Source organism: Clupea harengus, chromosome 8 (assembly GCF_900700415.2).
Source record: "Clupea harengus chromosome 8, Ch_v2.0.2, whole genome shotgun sequence".
Taxonomy (NCBI): Eukaryota; Metazoa; Chordata; class Actinopteri; order Clupeiformes; family Clupeidae; genus Clupea; species Clupea harengus.
Window position 1 is genome coordinate 13,122,501 of NC_045159.1, and position 21,027 is coordinate 13,143,527.

The 21,027-nt window shown below is 43.3% G+C and overlaps 1 protein-coding gene across 5 annotated transcripts; it reads right to left on the reverse strand.

Annotated features, from left to right (window-relative positions):
* On the reverse strand, window positions 1–20,584 carry LOC105902382 (transcription elongation regulator 1). Of its 5 annotated transcripts, XM_031571955.2 has the most exons (21): window positions 20,420–20,575; window positions 19,297–19,525; window positions 18,928–19,080; window positions 18,453–18,768; window positions 17,548–17,802; window positions 16,917–17,027; window positions 15,887–16,111; window positions 15,518–15,624; window positions 14,879–14,967; window positions 14,561–14,721; window positions 14,080–14,164; window positions 6,393–6,528; window positions 4,648–4,737; window positions 3,964–4,082; window positions 3,631–3,781; window positions 3,245–3,409; window positions 2,679–2,861; window positions 2,065–2,244; window positions 1,540–1,623; window positions 1,283–1,383; window positions 1–836 (listed from the first exon to the last, which is right to left on the reverse strand). In XM_031571955.2, exons 1-21 carry the CDS (start codon window positions 20,464–20,466, stop codon window positions 635–637), a joined length of 3,189 nt encoding a protein of 1,062 aa, XP_031427815.1. In that variant the 5' UTR covers window positions 20,467–20,575; the 3' UTR covers window positions 1–634. The 5 variants fall into 5 exon arrangements, with proteins under 5 accessions (XP_031427815.1, XP_031427816.1, XP_031427813.1 ...); XM_031571956.2 differs by lacking the exon at window positions 16,917–17,027 and having other exon boundaries at window positions 15,887–16,087; XM_031571953.2 differs by lacking the exons at window positions 1–836; window positions 1,283–1,383; window positions 1,540–1,623; ... (5 more) ...; window positions 4,648–4,737; window positions 6,393–6,528 and adding exons at window positions 9,188–11,607; window positions 12,157–12,333 and having other exon boundaries at window positions 15,887–16,087; window positions 20,420–20,584.
* Window positions 20,585–21,027: the final 443 nt, after the last annotated feature.

Genomic DNA, 21,027 nt, shown 5'->3' on the forward strand with positions numbered 1-21,027 from the left:
TAAACTTCAACAGAAGAGCTTGTATTTATTCCAGTAAACACAAACAAACAAAAACAAAAATACAGTCGCAATGCCTGAACACACACACACACACACACACACACACACACACACACAAACTAATTACAGACGGTACAACCGCGAGAGCTTGTGTATGGGTAAAGCACACGACTAAGGCCCTCTCTCGCAGTCGTTTTCCTCTGATTCCAATCATCATGCATTCAAACCAAAATGCATTTTTGTCGGACTTCATAACCTCTTCACCACGGCGTTGCGTGGCTCAAAAAACACTGAACTGAACTGAACAACACTCTCCCCTCGTCAAGTCATAGCGCTTGAGATGGCGGTGGTAGGGACGGGGGATGTGTGTCGTCAGGGGCTACACAATAAATACCCTGCTTGGCAGAGAGCTGAAGCTCACCAGTAGTCTCGGATCGGCCACAAGGCGCCCCCCACGTCACTGACACCTTCGCATGGGCCAATACCACTGGGCTCAAAGGCGAGTTAAAGTTCGGGGTGGGGTCTCATACACGTCATGTTTGGGGTGGGGTGGGGTGGGGTGTGGTGGGTGGGATTGGGGAGAAAGCAGGAGGTATGAGTCTTTTGCGGGTGGTGGTGAAGGAGGTAGGGGTCTTCACTTGGTGGAGCGGCGGGTGGGTTCGGACGCGGTGGGGGGAGGTGGAGGTCCGCGTCGGTCGAGATCCTCGATGTAGAAGTTGATGAGCTTGCGGCGCTCCTCGGGCACGCAGTCCAGCACCAGGTAGCGCTTGTCGTTCTGCAGGACCTTCTCGACGTCTCTCAGGTGCTGGTCCGACTCCTGGATCAGCTTCCTGGACCTGAGGGAGCATTGGAGAAGTTAGAACCACCATCAAGTTCCAGAATTTATCGGGTATTCGTTTGGCAAGTATAAACCACACAATAAAACATTTCTACTAATTTCAATTTAAGTCCATGCTGAAGTCACAAACACAATCCTAAACTATCATTACGCGATAGGCCTAGATGGCTAGTTGGAATGACAGGTGTATTTATCTGTCCTTTATGTGCCCATATACCATGAAAATTAAACTGAAGATGATTAACAGTTAGTTTTCTATAAAAACATGCAGTATTAGTTACCTAAAAAAAAAGATTGTTGCATACTGTCTCTTTAAAGAACCTCCTATATTGTCTTTAAAATACTGATTTTCTTTTCAATGTTACCGTGAACACCACCACAAAAAAAGTACTTCTTAAAAATAAAGTATGAAAAGGACAAAAACCATGAGATTCCTGAGCTTACTTGTATGTGATAAACTTGGTCTCCTTCAGAAGTGTCCTGAAGTCGGCCTTGGCTATGATGTATTTGTCTTTGATGTAATCTTCAAACTCCCTCTGTTTCTTCTGCGTGAGGGAGGATAAAACAGCACATGAAACATTCATGAAAATAAGTGTAAATATTTTACCCTCTAGGGTTAAAAAAAAAAAAAAGAAAAAAGAAAGACTGAAACTCAATCAGACTGGTTTTAGGGCAGGGTGCTAGAACCATGGCTGACTCACCCGCTCACTGCTGGAGTACTTGATGCAGCGGGGGTCCTCCTTAATGATCTTCCTCACCTCCTTCCAGGTGGTCGTCAGTGTGATCTACAAAAGATAACCGCCTTAAGCACGGAGACTGAGCACAGCACATAGGGAAGAGTTCATGCATGCAGCATGGTCTGCACACACAGAAATACAATTCAAAACACTGCAGTTGCACAAAATCATTGTTTGATTCATGCAATGTCTGCCAAATGACAACCTAACATGGTGCTAAATTAATTTCCATATTCAATTTGAATGTATAGCCTGGATACGCCCTCTCTACAGCTTTGCATTCATACAGTTATTCATCAGAGTTAGCTTGATTAGATCATATTATGCTCTACGTGATTGGCTTCTTTAACCACTGTGGATCTCTCCATTTAGAATATGTGAGGCATAGTTATAGTAGTATAGCATATTAGTAGTTGTCATGAATCAGGTCTTGGTTCGTCACTAGTGCTGATGTTCTTAACAGTTTGACTGTGAGGGCACTCGTCTCACCACGGCAGTCTCGTCCAGAAGCAGCCGGAAGTGCTCCTTCTTCTTCTTGGTGAGCGCCTCCACATGCTCGTTGAAGAGCTTCTCCTTGTCGTCGCGCTCCAGCAGCGAGGCCGACTCCCAGCGGTGGTCCTTCCGCAGGTTCCGTCTCGTCTCAGCCCACGACACGTCTGTGGACCTCACCTGCAGTTCCACAGGAACACGAAACACAATTGGTACTCAATTTAGAAACCATCAGCGTTCGGCACACCCACATCAGTCACCACGTCTGTTGTTAGTCTCTCTCTGCTCAAGCACTGCTGACAGGATTAATCAGGAAGTGAGAAAGTTCCTGATTGGCTTGTTGAAGTGTTCTTATTGAAGTGTTCTGTTTATTCAGCTCAGAACAGAGAGGCTTAAAAACATGATTTTGGTCTCATGGAACTGTGCTGGGTAGAACAAAGAATCATCTATGCTTCTTGAAAAAAAAAGGTTAGGAATATATTGGATGACGACTTGAATACATACAAGCATATGGTACATTTCTTGAAGATCAACTTTGGTCAGTATTTCAAAGGGATTTTAAAGTTCCACACCACAAAGTGCTTGAAAAAGTATCAGCACGTTCTGTAACACACCATATCAGACATCAAGGCCTTGAAGTGCTGGATGGCCTCCTCTCGCTTGTGCTGCTCGCGCTCGCGGTCGATCTCTTTAGTCTGCTCAGAGCGGGCCTTCTGGACCTCCCGCTCTCGCTCCCGAAGGCTCGCCTCGATCCGAGACTGTCTCTCCAGCTCCTTCTCCTTCTCAGCATCCATGTTCTGCAGACAGAGAGAAATGGTGTTGTTCAGAAACACTCCTGCACACACGAGGGGGCAGCAGAGGATGGACACATTCTAGTTCAGATATCCGCACACGAAACACAGAAGAGGAGCACGCGTCAATAAGACCACGTTCAGATCCACAGGATGTGTGTGTGGTGCTGTGTGTGGCGTGCGTGAATGCGTAAGTACGTTTGTCCTTTCAAAAAACACGAAGATGGCCCCCATTCACATCATTTCCTGTATATTACTCGTTATGTGCAATTTGTTGACATGAAACCACCCAAGCCTTTAGTTGCTGTAATATTTGTCCTCCCCTGCACTGAAAAGCAATACTAGAGAAGGGGGGGGGTAGAGGGTGCAGTAGTGTTGCCGGCTCCCACCTTTGCTTGTTTCTCCACATACTGTTTGTAGAGCTCCTCGCGGGCCGCGGAGCTCTCCACGCTCTTGTAGCGCGGGTCAGTCTCCACCTTATCCTTCACCTTCGCCCAGCGCTGCTGCACGTCGATGTGGTGGTCACTCAGCAAGTCGAAAAAGTCCTGCTTGACCTGTAGACACACAGCAGAATAATCATCAATCAAACAACAGCAGAATAATCATCATCAATCAAACAGAACAGTGCAGTAGAGTACAGCAGAATAGCGGAGCATAGGAGAAAGATAGTAAGGGGTGGGAATGAGGTTTGCACCGGTCGAAATCTCAAAGAGAGAAAGAGATAGTGATGCAGATGTAGATGGAAGTAGGGGGTATTACGGTCACTGGTGCCGACCTTTTCAGCTCTGTTTTTCGTGTCCTCTTTCTCCCTCTTTCTCAGAGCGGTCATGAACTCTACGAAGATGGTCTCACGGTCCTTCATTTTTTCGATGGCTTTAAAGCGGGAGTCTCTAGCATGCTTACCAGCAAACTCGCTGAATGTTGTCCTTTTGATAGAAAAAAGGCAAAACAAAGCAATTTCAACAAAACTGTATGGGGTTAACTTGTTGGCAAACTTGCACACTAGTTACAAGCTCAATCAGTTAAAGCCAAACCATCTAATTTGTCAATATACAAATATAGTTTATTATTATTATTATTATCTCATCATCTATGATGGCATACTGACCGGACGTGCAGTTTGGAGTCCTCCATCATCTTCCTGAAGTCCTCCTTGGACTGCATCAGCTTGTTCTTCTTCTCCTTCCTCTCCTCCTCCGCACGGGTTTTCACATACCCGTCAAAGACCTGCACAGGAGGAGGAGGAGGACGAGGAAGAGTTTATTTCACTCCAAGCCAGTGCTTAAGTCATTATGTCATTATAACAAAGAAAAACTAAATTGTCTAAGGCAGTATGACTAAACTGCTAAATCTACATTCATGCAATCTCAAAAGCACAGGAGTTTCCAGTGCCATTTGTTTCTCCTGCGGTATGAACAGAGGGGTTTTGAGAAAACACCACCACCATCTCTTTAGAAAAAACCTGATGGCTGCATGTCGCCCATTAAGCTACTCAAGCAACAAAGTATGCAAAGCGTTTTTAGCGCCAAAGACCATTGCATGAGCATTTTTAGCGTTTTTAGCGCCAAAGACCATTGCATGAGCATTTACCAGCAGCCTTATTAAAACGGTTTGAAAGCAAAATGGGAACTAATTGTGGAATAGGCCACACGCACGCCATACACACACAAACAAGAATTAATGTATTATAAGTTAGTTATAACCTAGGTATTCATTTGTATCTGTATCAACAACAAGAAAACACAAAATATATGTGATTTAAATGTTAATTTTCCAGGCAATTCATCTGTACCTGTTTCCTCTCCTTGGAGTTGAGCAGAAGGTAGCGAGGGTCAAACACTATCTTATGTAGCTCTTTCTCCCAGGTGGAGAAGGCTGAGACCTACAACAGGGGTAGGGGTAAGTCATCACAAGAGGCCCAGCATATGATTATGATTTTACCAATATCACATTGTTCAGAAAGATTCCTTTTCAAACATGGTGATAGCTTGAATGTGTGGCCAGTCTACACAAAAGGTCTTTTTTTAGATAGAATTCATTCTATTCATGAAACTTTTAGCAGAAATACAGTAGTAAGCAGTTAGAGCATTCTGCTCAAATCAAATGAGTCAAATGTAGCTTTGAGAATCAAATGAATGCCACTGAAACATGATCTTCAACAATATGCTACACATATTAACAGGTGAAATGTATAACATAATTGACATGTACAACCAATTGACTGATAATTACACTTTGAGTATGCAGAGGCATATTAAAAAGCAAAAAGTTATTACATTATTTATCAGAACAAAGACTAGATATCTGTGGTAAGTCCCCATGTTGACCATTGAAGCCTTTGTAGCCACTGGATAAATGTGAGGTTTAGCTACAACTTCACATAGATCATGAGATGAATTGGGCAGAGTTGAGGTAAATGATTCAAGGCAAAGGAAAAAAAAAAAAAAAAACTTCCTTCTATATGTGGACCATATTACTGCCATAGCACTAAGCTAAAAACACATTGATGTCAAATTTAGTTTTTCTCTCATACAAAAACACAAAAGTATCTGAGAGTTTAAAACCCAGGTCAGATCAAAGACTCATGACATGAGAACTAAATAAAGAAGCATTGTATAGTATTGTCAGCTAGCTAATGGCTAAGAAAGGCCTCACACTAAATTACACTGGATTAAACTGAAGCAAAATTAAAAACGAAAGCAACTAAAAGCAACCTCGTCTTAAAATACTATATTTTAAGCGTTTCCACTTAGGATTACCTATTGAAATGGTCAACATTCGCATTAAAAAGTTGGATTGAAAGCCAGCTACAGATTCCTGCCAGTGAAACCACCTCAACAGCTGTAAGACCCTCCCTTATCATTAGCTAGTGTCACTTTTCCACTTCAGGTTTAAACCATGCCCACACCCGAGCACTTGTGTTTGACTCCTGTTTCACTTGTGTCTCCTTTTGAGAAGGAACAGCATTGTGTGCGGATCTAAAAAAAAAAACTAAGTAAAAAAAAATAGATAATAATAATAATATTTTGCATAGATTCTAAAAAAAAGGAAAATGTCAAAAATGCTTCATAGATCACGATAGAGACAAAAGCAAAATCAGTGCCCATTATGGAAAGTGCGACAGAGCAAAAATAAAGCATGCAAGTGGAAAAGTGACCCTATTCTAGTCTAGCAATTGTTTAGACTTGTTTGTATTTAATCCAAGTGGCACATTTCCCCAATGGTCCTCTGGTGAGACAATAGATCTAAAATATTCCTTTAGGACAAACAATGAAAAAAATGAACACATACAATTCATCATCTATTCAAAGAGAGAAATACAAATATAGGAACTTATAGATAAAAGAAAGTAGCTCAAGACACAAATTAATTTAAATCAGAAAAGAGCATGAAGGAGGAGGAAGGTGAAGAGGGAAAAAAAAAGAAAGGATAACAAGAAATAAACTGAAGATTGTACCTTGCTTGGGCTTCCATTCAGTTTTATGTGTCTAACATTACAGAGCTGGTAACAGTAGTATTGCGGTTGAAGTGTTTTACCCCTCTCTCGAGCAGCATGTCCCGGAACTGTGTCATGCGCACGTCCAGTGGCATGACGGCCCGTTCCCGAGCTGCCTTCAGCTCGGCCTCCAGGGCTGCCTCTTTCTCCAGGTCAGCCTCTTTCACTTCCTCCTTCCTGCCATGCCGAGTGGGGATAGAGAAAAAGACAAGAGTCAGGGTAGGAGGACAAGAACCACAGACAGCGTCTGCCGCTGGAACAGATCCGGGCCAGATCGAGGCCAGAACCGTACCAGAGGAAGCTGCCATCTGAAAAAGAAAATCTGTTTTCCTTTCTTTCTTTTTTTTTTTAAAGTTCATTTTTTCCCCATGGGGCAGTGTGTGGATCAAGGGGCTTCATCTGTGACATGTGAATGAGGAGAGCGAGGCTCCAACCCAAAAGCAGTGCTGAGGGTGCAATCTGGTGGCTAGGGGTGCATTAGAGGGTTGAATGGTGGAAGGACTAGCTGGCGTTACCTTCAAACAGAACACTGGAATATGGAGTGCCTTCCTTCTTTGGAAACTGTTCAGCTGATCATTCCTCCTGCTGTAATGAATCCAGTTTTGCTTTAAATGCCACAAATCACACAATACCATGGAGCTGGTCTAGCGAGACCTGCACATGTGGATGACTCCCAATTGAGTATTTCATTAATTATTTAGCTAATTTCTTTACGTTTCCTCTCTCCATTGCATTCCCAGAGTAGTCTAAAAGAAGGTCAAGCAAGGTCGTTACCTCAGAGGCCCATGTTGGCCTTCCCCAGTGCTAGAGGCGCTCCCTGAAAAATAGTCCCCAGTGCAACAGGACCACTGTTTGGGGCAGGGAGTTGCAGGCTTGCAGGGCACTGATGGGCAACAGTGGCTGAATTGGCTCTATTTGATCACATTGGCAACACAAATGAAAATATCACAACAGCAATCCTGCAGGAGTAAGTGTGTATGCGCAACACACAAGCATAGAATTGCAATCAATAGTCTAAGAGGTATCAAAAAACAGTGTTGTAGGTGATGTATAAAGAAATGGACTCGACATTTAATATTTAAACCATTCATTTTTATCATAAAGCTAAATTCACTCTATTGCCTAATAAGATGCATTGCCCAGCACCTTTGGCCAGATTAAAATGACAATATGTAGATTTTTGACTATATAAGGTAAAATTGTGTAGATCGTTTATTTTAACACACTGCAGTTTGATGGCACACAGTTAGGGTGGGAGAATAATATGTTGTGTTTCCACTCAGACGATTTACTATGTAGTTTTGTGGTTGGAAGTACAAACCCCAGCAAGAACAGCTTCACAGCATGAAGTTGCCAAAGATATTACTGAAATAAACGAATTAGCAAGTTACGTTTTATCAGTGCCAGCTGAGCTGTTGTTGGTGTTTTGAAGGGCAAGGCTGGCTGTTACGCAAGTTTGGTCTAGTTTTTAGCACCGGAGGCCTACCTACCAAAAATTCCTTTCCGTACCATGAGATGCTTCTCAAATTAAACAACGTTAAACAAACGTTCATAGGTATGGGGTACAACAAAGCGCCCTAAAAGACTAGCGGACTGATATATAGTCCAGATAGACATGAAGGAACAGGGCTACTGACTGCCACATTAAATGCAGACACTTCAGCCTACAACTCACTGTGTGCACTCCCAGAAACAACTGCTGCCAGTACAGACAATGTACCAATATTAATTCTAGTAACACTACCCTGTTTAAGGAATGGTTACTTTTACGCTGTTGCTTTGCAACTCTTAAATGAGCTTCTTGGCAATGTGATCTTCCACAAAGACATTACTAAGCCACTGCCCCTTCCATACCGCATCAATTCAGTCCTTAAGGACTATGAGGAAAAGGCTTTTCAGTTCACATTATCAATGGTAAGTAACAAGGTGCTCGCTTCTTTGATCTTCCCCATCAGAAACATAAAAAGTTCCTTAAAAAGGGGCCATATAACTTGCTTTGATTCAAAGAAAAGGAAAAGGATAAGTGGTGGTCCCACACTAAGCTTACGCAGAACCCCCAGCCCAACGCCACCATGAGACACTTTTACCAATACATTCAACCCAAGCTATAAAAACAACTCCATACAGTACAAGCTAGTTGCCAACCTAGAAGACACAGACAAATCTGGGGGATAAACTAGCACAAGCCATGCAAACACTGCCCACTACTGGTCATATGGTGACTGAGGGAAGTACTGAAAACCAGTTACACTGTTTAAAAGACTGAAGAACAAAATCATTTTTTGTTAAATAGGAAATTGTAAGAACAGAAATGAAATGGCACAAATGGAGAAGAAAATATGGAAGGAGACACAGGGTAGGCTGAGAGCATTGCATGCACTGCACTTCCAGGGTATTTTCACTTGCCTGCCCCCATGCTTCCTGCAATATGTACAGGGGTTGTGGCCGCTGCAGGCCTTCCTATTAGTTTGGGAAGCGACCATAACGCCATAGGCAGGAGTTCCCTTCTTTCGATCATTCATGATGTCCTTGTCTGGATGCTGCTGTGTCTCAAGTAGTCAGCCATGTGTTCCAGCTTCTTCATGTTGAATGTACAATACCAGCCCGATGTACCAACCAGACAACTCAACATCCCTCCAGGTATACCTGACACCTCTGCCTTGAAGACCCAACTCTTCAGAGTTCCACTTCCTCTCCCTTCCTCTTCCGACTTCTCCTTATCCTTCCTCTAATGCTATCTCCTCTAACTAGTACTTTACTGGTACGCACAGTAGTTACATTCCTGCACTTTTTTATTTCTTTTGTAAAATAGTATTTATTGTTACACTACGCCTCTATTGCTCGTAGCTTGATCGTTCTCTCCTTTGTACGTCGCTTTGGATAAAAGCGTCTGCTAAATGACTAAATGTAAAGGTATGTTCCTGGCAGCTTGCTTGTTGATGATGATGATGATGATGATGATGATGATGATGATTTTGCACAGGGTTTCGACAGCGTCCTCGGAGAAGAAGAATTTTCCCAAGAAGTGTGACTCTTCTGTGCTCAGTTGCACACCAGGCTCCTTCGCCGGAAGAAACGTCAGTGTTTCTGGCACTGCATCAATGTCTGTTTTGGTCTTTCATCAGCTTCTTTTCTAACTCGCGGACTGGATTGACATTTACGCGGCTTCTTCCTTAAAGGTTCCGTTTCACTCGGACAGCATTGCTCCCCACATAAGCACACCGCACAAACAGTCTTATTTTCATTTCTGTAAAATTAAATTAAAAAAATAAGCCCGCCTAAGTTGTATTCACTGTTGTTCACCAGGAAAGGCCTTTCTGAATCTGTCGCAAGGCTTCTTCGATAGGAAACCAGTAGTGTGCTTACTAATATATATATTTTGTAATTTAAATCAAATGTAAACGCCTACTTTCAGAGGTGCTCAAAAACAGTAAAGATTTCTGGCCAAGACTTTTGAGCTTAGAACCTTGAAAACATAGGTGTTAGCTAAACATAGGTGATTGGAGCATTCAGAAATATTAAATATTAGTATTCTTCTCCAAAGCCAATGTAGCCACTGTACAAAACAGGATAAAATATGGCCTCTTCAAAAATATGGCTTTTTCAGCTGTCGGCTACTCGATAGATTACAGAAATGATCAGTCCTCATCAGGATGCCAATCATCAAAACAGTTTCTCTCTGGTATAAGGCAAAGGTAGACATCACATGCTTTGCACTTCCAAAGGGTTTTTGCGTATTTTCCCCTATGCAATCTGCAATATGCACAGCCCTTGCGGTTATCACGAGCCTTCTTCCCATCCTCGACCGCACAAACAGGCTTGTGAACATGGCTGGCGTTCCTTACAGGAGCCGCTGTCCTTGCAGTCTTCACGGGCACATCACACAGCTGTGCAATGAGCTGCTCCATAAAAACCTTGTGGGACATGCTGTCCTTGTGTACGTTTTGCATGTGGAGTTCTTTGTGGAGAAGGTAGGCATTTGTTGCAGCAATATCCAGAAAGTGAAGAAAAAGTTTCCTGTACCACTTCACAGTTTTATGCTGTGTTGTGTAATACTGGATCAACTGATCGGACAAATCCACACCTCCCATGAACTTGTTGTATTCTGCCACAGGTGCGGGGCATGTAAACAACTGTGTGCCGAAGACACCCTCTTTGGATTTCACTTTTCTCTTTGCTACATCCCCAGTGTAGGCTGCATGGATGCTGGAGCAGACAGACACCTCTTGTGTATCCATCCATTTCACAAAGACAAGAGGACCATCCCTTATCCAGCGGAACGATCCTCTAGGGGACTTATTTGTCAGTGCATTGAGACCATTGCGTGGGAAGTCCTTCCGGGAATCTCTGTATGTTCCACAAGCACCAAAATTAGAAGTGAGCAAGTCCTTGAAAAGCTTTGGGCTTGTATAGAAATTGTCCATGTACACATAGTATCCAGACCCCAAATACTTTCTGTCAAGCAGTGACATGACAGAGTCATAAGAGATGCCGTTCCCAGTGGGTATGGTGTTCTTTCCAGTGTATATAGAAAATTCCAAAGTGTAGCCATTGCAGGAGTCTGCTAGCACAAACAACTTGAATCCCCACTTAGTTGGTTTGTCCTTCATGTACTGTCTCATAGTATGTCCCTTGGAGGCCACCATACGCTCATCCACAGAGATGTGCCTGCGGGGTTGATAGAATGCCTTACAGGCAAGCTGGATAGAGTTCATGAGGGGTTTGAGCCGGAACAGTCGGTCATGTGCTGAGGTTCCCCTATTGGCATCATTCACTTTATCCTCGTCTGGGTCGCTCATGTGCAAATTCCAGGCTATTGTACTGTGTCTGTTCCTTGCCATCACCTCTCCCGGGAAAAGGATGGAGAAGATGGTGTTTCTCCTCCAGTAGTCAGATATGTGATCCAGCTTGATCATGCCCATGTAGAATATCAGTCCAATGTATTTGTAGAATTCAGTAACTCCAACATCCACCCATTTGTACTTTGCACCTCTGGCTATGCTCCTAGCAGCTTGCTTGTTGGTGTTGTGGCAGAGGGTTTTCACAGCATCCTCTGAAAAGAATAATTTGAAGAGGTCCACAGGAGTGTAATTGTCAGCTGCATTCAGTTGCACACCAGGCTCCCTTGCAGGGAAAAAACGCATTTTTGATGGAGCGGCATCATCATCTGTTTCTGTCTTCCATGAGAACGGTTCCTGATTGGACTGACGCCGTGCTTTTTTCTTTGGCGTTGCTGGTGCAGTGTTCTCCACGTTTCTGTAAAATGCAGTAAATTTAAAAAAATGAACAGTTGCTCTTTCATTTTATGTTCAGGCATTTTTAAAACATAGAATTTGTCATTTCAGCATTGCAATTCACCCATTACAACGGCCATGCGAGATAATTACATATATTTACATGTCTTTCTATTATCACCGCACCAGTTTTGATCACTTACACCTGACCAGTTTCTATCATTTACACCTAATGGAGTTTCGATTCACACCTATCATAAGCATTATAACAGCATACACTAATGACTAATCACAACAGGAGTCATTTCTGCACAGACAACAAACTCCAAACGTCGACAACAAACGTTGACGTATGTAGCCTAATATAATTAACGCAACTCTGATGATGATATTTAGTTTACGGTATAATAGCTTTAGCGACATAAAGTGATTTATATTATTCTAAATCGCCAGGCAGAGTTGACGGTAGTAACCTGAAATAATTCATAAGCATAATATGACATGCGTTTTACTCACTATAAGTTTATCAACAGTATTCATTACAAGAACTAGTCAAACAAATATAACTTACATATCACAAATATCCTCAGCGGGGTCAAGACGGAGCTCAAAGTGTACACGTTCGTCCTCACTGTCTTCACCACTTTCATCTGACGAGTGGTTGTCCTCCTCGCTCTCCAGAGCAAGTTCCTCCTGGATCTGGTGCGAAGTCTCAGCAGCAGAGATGTGTGGCGGCCTCTTGTCGCTCCTCAGTCGGTATGAAAACAACCCAACATGTGGACTTGTTTATACTGGTGAAATGGGGCGTTTTTCAGGTTTTCTTGCTACGTCATGACCCAATAGCGATCGCAGATTTACCATGCCATTATATAAATAGCCCTCATTTACTAATGGGTAGGTCATTGGGAGCTGCTTCCTCACTCAGTGTAAGGAGAATAAAACTTTAAAGCTAAAAAAAAGAAATTAGCACTTCGTTTTAAAAGGCATATTGACAACAATTCTCTACAAGACCACAATATTCCCCCCGGGTCTACACCGACACCTCCAGGATTAAACATAATGCACTAGTATACAATTAAATCAAACCAATGCACCAATTGGAAAGGTTCACAATGACTGACACAAAATTTACAGGAAATTTGACAGATTATTACTTTATTTTCAGTTCATCGTATTTTATGATTTGTTTTAAGTTATATTCATATGGCGCAAACATCAAATCGGCTCGGCAAGGATTTGTAGCTTGGACGCCTTGTTTTCTATTAGACCGACCATTTTCAGCATATCAATTGCCAAACAGCTTCCCGAGTTGTCGTGGCCACTTGCCTGCTAACAGCAGCTTGTACAATGCGCAGACTGTTGGGCTGTGACCGGACGCATCCTTATGAATGCAATGTGTTGTGGTTGATCACTGCCTCACCACTCATGTGCGGGTTTACGCAGACAAAGACAGTAGAGTCTGCAGGTTACCAAACATTATACTGTTCGATTTTTCATTTCCGAGCCACTTGAAATCCCTCAGCCAGTCAGGGTTAAACTTGAACACCTTTCCTGGCACTTTCTTCTTTATTGGTATTCTTATTCTTTCTTTTTATTTGGGCGATTTGAGTTCCTTCTAGTCTATATTGCATAACACTGAAGAAATTGTTAGTTTTTTAAATCGCACACCCCTGATTTCGAGAGAAGTGAGCCACTTGATGTAGCATGATGCACAACTCGTGCTGAAATATAGCGGTGTTTGGGAGATGTAGTTTTCTTGTGTTGTACTTGCACCAGTTTCACGTCGTAGTCTATATTATTTCGTAGGCCGATATCAACGTTGAAACGTCACTCTGAAGCCCTGCGGTCTGTCTCTCTCCTCCATTACAAAGCAGTATCAGCCACTGCACTATCCTGCTACAACATGAACAGTGTGCCTTCCTAATTGGTGTCTCCTCAAGTGCTGCCTTGTGCATGTTTTTGGTTTTACATACCTCAGGGAGCCCTACAAAATATATTCTACTTGTCAGTATATGCATTTGAAAGTAGTCAGTTCAAGGTTTCCATGGATGTTTTCTCCCCTAGTTAGTATGAAAAAAACTTTACTGATGTGGTTCGGCTATTTAGAAAAAAATAGGTGCATAGGTGACTCTTGAGGATTAACGTTAAGCTAGCTTTGTGTACCCTGGTGGATATTAACATATACAGGAACAACTAAATGTGGTTGGGAAAAATTAGAGCAGTTGTCAGATGTGAAAAATCAAAATGCAGAGGTTCAAAGGACAATTTGAAATCTTTGACTAGACCACAGGGACATGCGTAAGTGAAGGGCGACTTTGAGCAAAAGCCTGTAAACGTATCCTCATTGGCGGTTGTTTTGGGCATGATTTGCATTAAAAAAAAAAAGTCTACCCTGACAGTGCAATTTCGTAGCGACAGTCACGTCTGTTTCCGTGTGCAACTAATGTTCAGCTACACAAAGAAGGAAAGAGACTGTGAGTGTGAGCGTTCTTACTTCTTTCTCTTGGCCTGCACTGGCTCCTCCTCCTCGCCACTCTCCTCTCTGGCTGGCTCCTCCTCTTTTATCTCCCTGGTGACAACTGAAACGCATGCAAGGTCAGTGTCACAAAAAGGGCTATGAAACATCAATTCAATTATTATCATGTAAATACAATTTCAGCCTTAAAAGCAACGAAAGGTCACTGGATAATAGTTGGCCATTATCATTTCCAAATGCCTTCACAGCTCTTTTCAAAGCATGTCAAATGCAAAGTCTTCTTTTCAAAGCACATAGTAATGTGCTTCTCATCTGTCAACCACAAAAGATATCCATGGATTCTACTGAATTTAAAATACTGTTGTTAATCTGAGGTCCACTCATCCAGCTTCTGTATTTAAAAAATTAGCTAGAAAAAGCACCTTTAGCCGTTTCAAGCGTTTGTTTAACTGAAGGTCACTCAAGGCTACTACAGCCTCGCACCGAACATGGTCCTCACCAGGTTTTGGTCCGTCCTCAGGGGTCTTCTTGTGTGGAGGCTCCTGGATGTACTTGTCCACGTCGGCTCGGCCGACCAGTTCAGCCGGCCTGTCCCACAAGGAGATGCGTGAAGTGGGGTTGTAGAAGAAGACCTGGTCATCCCCAGTCCAAACCACACACCTGCGCATGAACAGAGGAATACGTCACACCTTCTAAACCTACTTCTGAAGAGAAGAAAGGGGCTACTGGCCTCATGGGTCATATCCACCAAATACCAAATTCACTGACTGTGTGCCGTTTCTCATCATCAACACAGAGAACTCTTGTGTGTGCTCACCAGGGCGTTCCAGGGATGGGGTTTGAGGCAACAGGCTTGGCTCTCTGGGCAGCTTTCTCTGCTTCGCTCATCTCCTCATCCTTTGGCTCCTAAGCAAACCATATGAGCAATACAAAGGGAGATTAAAAATTCATAACCAATAGGAGTCACAAGCAGGGAAAGACAGACTGGCACTATGGTCTGTATGGATTTTTATTTCCAATTATTTATTAATAACATCAATTAAAATATCCTTCAGTATAGACATTTCATCTAGAGTAGAAATGAAGAACAAAGGGCCATTTTTCAAGTGATCAACAAAATACATAAATAACAAATAAAGGACATATCCTTTGAACTAATGCTGATATATTCAGAAAAGTATACATTAAAAAATAAATTTAAAATGCACATTTTTTTCAATCCAAATTCACTGCCATTTTTCAACAAGAACCACATCATATTGTTGTGTACAAAGCCTTAACTTGCCAACTTAAAATTACCTAGATAACTGTGCTTACTGAAACATGGAATCCACCAAATTCTGAAGTCCAGGCTTGGGTATGGAGTGGCGCTTTGGTCCTTACTCCACAGTGTTCTCCAAATACCTCAGTATTACCCGTTAGATTTATAGGTTACTACGGCATTCCTCAACCTTACCTCTTTTATCTCGACCTTTGGCTGCACGGTGACTTCCTGATCAGCCATGTCTACATCCTCAGAGTCCTCCACAGCCTGCCTCTCTTTGGATTTATCAGCTTCCTTATCTGTCAAAAGCACAATGAGCATAATGACAAATAAGCACCAAAGCTAAGATAAATGTAAAAACATAATTTAATAGAAGGAAAAGGTTGAGAAACACATGCCTATTCCAGCTGTGCTGTTATTCTATGATTATTGTGCTATGATTACATGCAACATTCCCACATATCTCTTCATTGAAAGTGAATTAAAATAGAAATTCACAGCACAATCACTATATTATTTTATGCACTACATTTGCTCAGTGAGCCTGGGCTCACCGCTCACCTTTCTCCCTGAGCTCCAGGGGCTTTTCCCAGGTTGACTCCAGTGTGCGGTTGTTGTAGTAGTACGTCTTCCCATCCATCGTCTTGTACTCAGACCACTCAGGCAGAGACAGGGCACCTGCCAGGGATGCCTGTGTAGCCGCTAGGGTCAGCTGTGGGTGGACCATGGGTACTAAAGGTGGGCCCATGCCTGGTAGCATACCTAAGCAAGATGAGTGAGAAAAACCTGAATAGGATAACAGGGGGAAAGATCATATGATGCAGACCAATGCCAAAGCATTCCAAACAACGTATAAGGGAAAAAATAAAACCTGGATAGGTTTTCAAAGATGCACTTACACAGAATGAGACATTGGTTGAAGTAAATGATTGTGAGCTTTTAGGACATTTGGGCATGAACCACGAGTCATCTCAAAAGGGAATAGGAGTCATATTGGGCAGATGTTATGTGTTAGGCTTAGTGCCTCAAAATTAATTAAGTACTCATCCATCACTCTCAGAAATGTTCCAGTCACCCCTTAATATTCAGCTGTGTATAAGAGCCTATTTGTTCCCATTTACCCAGTCAACACTGCCCTCTAGTGGCATCTCTGTTCTCTAGGCTAAAGAAACACTACTGCAGCTGAGTTGCTGTGGTCAGGGCTCGACAGTAAATGGTTGCCAGGTTGCCCTTGGCATCCACAGTTAGGCATCTGGTAACCGAGCTGTGATCTCTGGCTGTCTCTCTTGGGAAATATTATGGGAAATATTTCTCCAAAGTACAACCAGCAACCGAGGATACCCCGACACAATACAAAATCAACATTTCATTTTGTGCTGAACAAGCTGCCTATGGCAACTGAGTGAATTGTGGTGACTGTTACGCACGAGAAACAGTTCAATGTGTGCAGTCAAACAAGTTACAGGCAGCTTTTTGTTGTGAAAAAACAAAAAAAACACATTGTGGAATATGGACTTAACTCAAACCATACCTGATCTAAATCAAAACATCAATTCACACAAAGACAGCACAGAGGGCGAAGCAGCCGAACCTGGACGGAAGACGAGCAGGCCCTTCGTCATCGGTGGGGAGGTGAAGGCATGTGGCGAACTCTCACCCACCGTCGGTGGTCTCCCCACAGATAGCATGGGTCCCCCTCCCGCTGTTGAGATCGCAAGCAAGCAGTGTTTGTGTTGCTAAATTGTGAATGCTACTGTTGTAGTCTTATGTAACACACACACACAGTACTTACAACACAATGAATACACTGACAACCAAATGAGTCTAAGTGAAACCAAATACAGGTGTGTGCCCCTAGCTTGCCGAACCTTACGTGAAGATGAAGTTTGCAAACTATTATGCTTTTGAATTTGCATATTACTTCTTATTGTTTAACCTGGCATTCCCTCTTATCACAAACATCTATTTCTACAGTAAACACAACCCTTTCAGCACCTACTGAAACATCCTGCCTCCCATTATCCTGCTAATTCAAGGTGCTGAGGTCATGTCACAGCAGCAATGTTGTCAGTTTTGGCAACCAAACGTTTGTGTCTTGCTGCTAAGCCTGGAAACCACTTTTAAGTGTCGAGCCCTGGAACTGCATAAACCACACAGACAGACATCCCAGCCGTAGCAAGTGAATAATAATAATAAGAAGAAGAAGAAGATTGTTTGAATACCAGGCAGAGGGATGTGCATTCCTGGCATAGGCAATCTGAACGGAGGCACCATGACCGGAGGGAAGGCTGACACGGTGGCTGTGGGCTGTGGCATGGTGTGGGGCATCCCTGCCTGGAGACTCTGGGGCATCATGGGCACTGTCTGCACTTGGGTCACTGACGTTGGTACCCCAGAGACAGTCACCACGGTAACGGGTGTCGGCCCCCCATTTGAGGGGACAGAGGCTCCAGGAGGCATCTCTGACATTGCGGAAGCTGGATAAAGGAAAGAGAGGACATAGAGGGAGAGAAGAAAAAGGAGAATTTGAGGCATCATGAGGCAAAGCATTTAAGTGGATATTTGTTAGACTGCTACATAAATACTTGCCTCTGTTGCAGAAAATCTACTTTACAAAATGATCTAGCACAATTTTGAAACTTGTTCTGAGGTGAGGGAACATGGATGCTATCCTTTAGTGTGAAACTGCTCTGATGTAACCAATCTTGGTAGTTTTACATGGAACACTTAATGCATAACGAAAATGACTCTGTCCATTGCTTATGGACAGCGAGAGACAACAAAAAGTCCCAATCATTTTCACAATCTAGAGCAGGCTTATCGAGGCTATTTCAGAATGGCATTAGATACTTGAGGATTTGTTATAGACCTATTTCTCTATGAGCCTGTCTATCTGTTGCCAAATTAGTTGACAGAAAATCGACACTGAAAATGAAGGTAAGTGGCTGCACACGATTTAGCACGTAGCGAAAAGGGCATTTTCTTATATTTTTCATGAATGGCTGTGCATGGTGGTCTTGATCATATTCTTGTTCAAGAATGACTGCCGGTCTATACATTATCCCTTAGAGTGTTAAAAGCTATTAGTAAACTGACATGTTTAAATAGCTGCTGTTTGTGTTCTTACTTGGCCCCGGTGGAGGCAGGGCTGGGGCTGGACTGTTGGCCAGCTCGGGACTGGAGCTGAGGTTGCGGCTGGGGGAGGGGGCCTGGGTGGAGCTGGGGGATGGGGAGATGCTGATGGGAGCCGTGGTGCTGACGGCCGAGACACTGCTATTGGCGTTGGTGCTGCTGCTGCTACACACGGGGCTAGTAGCCACAGCTCCTCCTGACCCTGCTTGCTGATTGGCCATCAGAGGGTTGAGTTCAGACTGCTGGATGACCTTTACACCCTCTGGTTTGGCCCAGGCTGACTCCCGTGTGCGAACATTGTAGTAATACACCTGGGTAAGGGGTAAAAGTTCAAAATGTAGGGTTTTCTGCTGGTGATACTTAACCATGGAGGCCATTGAAATGCTAATACCTGAGATAGTTATTTTGTAATACACTGTAATTCAACAACAAGGTATCCTTAAAATACACAACTCGTTTGTGCTACATACCTTTCCCTCTTGAGTGGTATTCTTCACCCAAATCTCTTCTGAAGGGGGCAGTTTGGGGCCCCCACCTGCAGGGACCGGAGGCATTCCGGGGGGAAATATCATTCCTGGAGGTGGAGGCATGTTGCTCATAGGGGGAGGCATGAAAGGAGGCCTCTGATAAACAAAAACAAGAGGGGGGGGGGGGGGGGTTAAAACCATTAGAGCCTTTACCATGTCAGTCTAACTCTAGCATTTCACTCTCACTACAGAGTTGTACGTTTTTTCCATTTACACAGAGGAGTTTGCTATCAAAACATAGTTCCAAACCCAAGGTTCAGGCGTCAATACACTAACAAACGAGAGCACAAACGATTTTTGAGCCATAGTTACCTGCAAGTGGGGGGGTCCAATTGGTGGAGGCATCCCTCCAGGTGGCGGTATGGGCGGCATGTTTGGGTCAAAAGGTGGGCGTCCAAATGGAGGTCTCGGTGGAGGGGGGGGGCCTCTTATAACGCCGAAAGGTGGAGGCGGGGGTCTCAACAGGGGTGGAGGATTTCGCATGACTGGTGTGGGGGGAGGAGCAGGGGTTCGGAATCGCAAAGACTGTGGCTGCGCCATCCTGAATAACAGAACATGAGCACGAAGGGCATAAAATACATAACCAACTGAAAACCGAGAAACTTCACAAGAACATGAAAGCAACACTTAAAGACAAGTGTTTACGTCCTACATACATTCAGTGCTAGCTATATACAACACTATATACATAACTATATGTGGCTTAACGTTACTCAAGTGACCATGTTACCAGACAGACGATGATCTTGCAAGATAGGAAAATTAGGGTCCCACTTCTTGCCTGAACTAACTTTTGTTTCCAGTGCAAATAACTGGCAGTTGTTCAATGAAGACACCCAGCAGGGTCCGCCATCCTTATTAGTTAGCTGAATGGCTAGTTAGCTCGATATGACCAAACATCTGATTATAGACTAGCTCACGCCAGGGCTCCCACATAGCTTTCTAGTACAAGTTGGTTGAAACAATGTTGGAATTTCTGGTATTCATTATTGACCAGCTCTCTGGTTAAACTCTGCACGATGAATAACTTAAGAGCGTGCAGTGGTCTAGCCAGCGCAGTTAGCTTGGGATACTGCGAAAGAGGATGATGGCCAGCTAGCCAGCCAAATACCGCCAACAATCAAAACATCGCCATCAACACAGCGCACTGTTATTTTTTGTTACTGTGAGCTGTACAATACAATTTCACGGCTAACTAATTATTTGCATTGGCGGTTCACAGTAACTGGTAGACTGATTGGTAAACGTCTGCACGCTATCTACCAAAAAGTCTGGCTCGTCTGGATTAAGCTAGCTTGCATGACAAACACTACCTTGCTAAGTGGCTACCTACGGTAGCTACTAGCCTCCCCCTTCTAAGAGGAAAACTGCTGCAACTGTACTTTATTCAGTCATTTATTTTCTCTGAAATGACCTTCCTAAACATCAAACCTACCTGTTCTCATTGAACCCCACGCTTTCTCCTTCCACATTATCCTCCATAATAAACAGATAATATCGTAAACTGAAATGGAGACAGATATTCTTGCTAGCTATCTCGTTTACGTTTTCACTCAGTCTGATGACGATAGCTGTTGGAACCACCGAGCGTGCGCTGTGATTCACTAGCTCATGAATCCACTGCAACCTTGCTGTTTTCCCCAAGGAAAACCTCACAAAACAATGTGGTTTTTTTAACAATTTTAAAACGATTTGCAATTTTGCAAGGATTAGGAAAAATACATTACAAAGGTTGTTTTACCAAGCGATTGCCTCCCATGATTATACTGAATGAATCTTTTGGAATGAATCCTACTACACATTACAAAACACATGCATGCATTTTGTCCCTAGGAGAGCCACTCACATCCTCTTCACAAATGAAGCCCGAGTGTCAGGAAAATAGGGTAACAGGGCTGTGATGGGAGGGAGATAGACCAGATGAGGGATGAAATGTGCCTGTTGAACCTGCAGTTATCAGGGAACCAGCCAAGTCTTGGTTCTCCTCATCATGCGTGATGATGAGTATCCCTGATGGGACAACTTATGTCCTGTCCGTACATT

Bases quoted from the DNA above. Each gene is read 5' to 3' on its own strand.
- LOC105902382 (XM_031571952.2), bottom strand. From the start codon at position 20,466: ATGGAGGATAATGTGGAAGGAGAAAGCGTGGGGTTCAATGAGAACAG. The intron at 14,722-14,878 runs GTGAGCACACAC...GTTCATGCGCAG, and splicing joins CCCATCCCTGGAACGCCCTG to GTGTGTGGTTTGGACTGGGG. The intron at 12,334-14,079 runs GTAAGAACGCTC...ATACCGACTGAG, and splicing joins GTGCAGGCCAAGAGAAAGAA to GAGCGACAAGAGGCCGCCAC.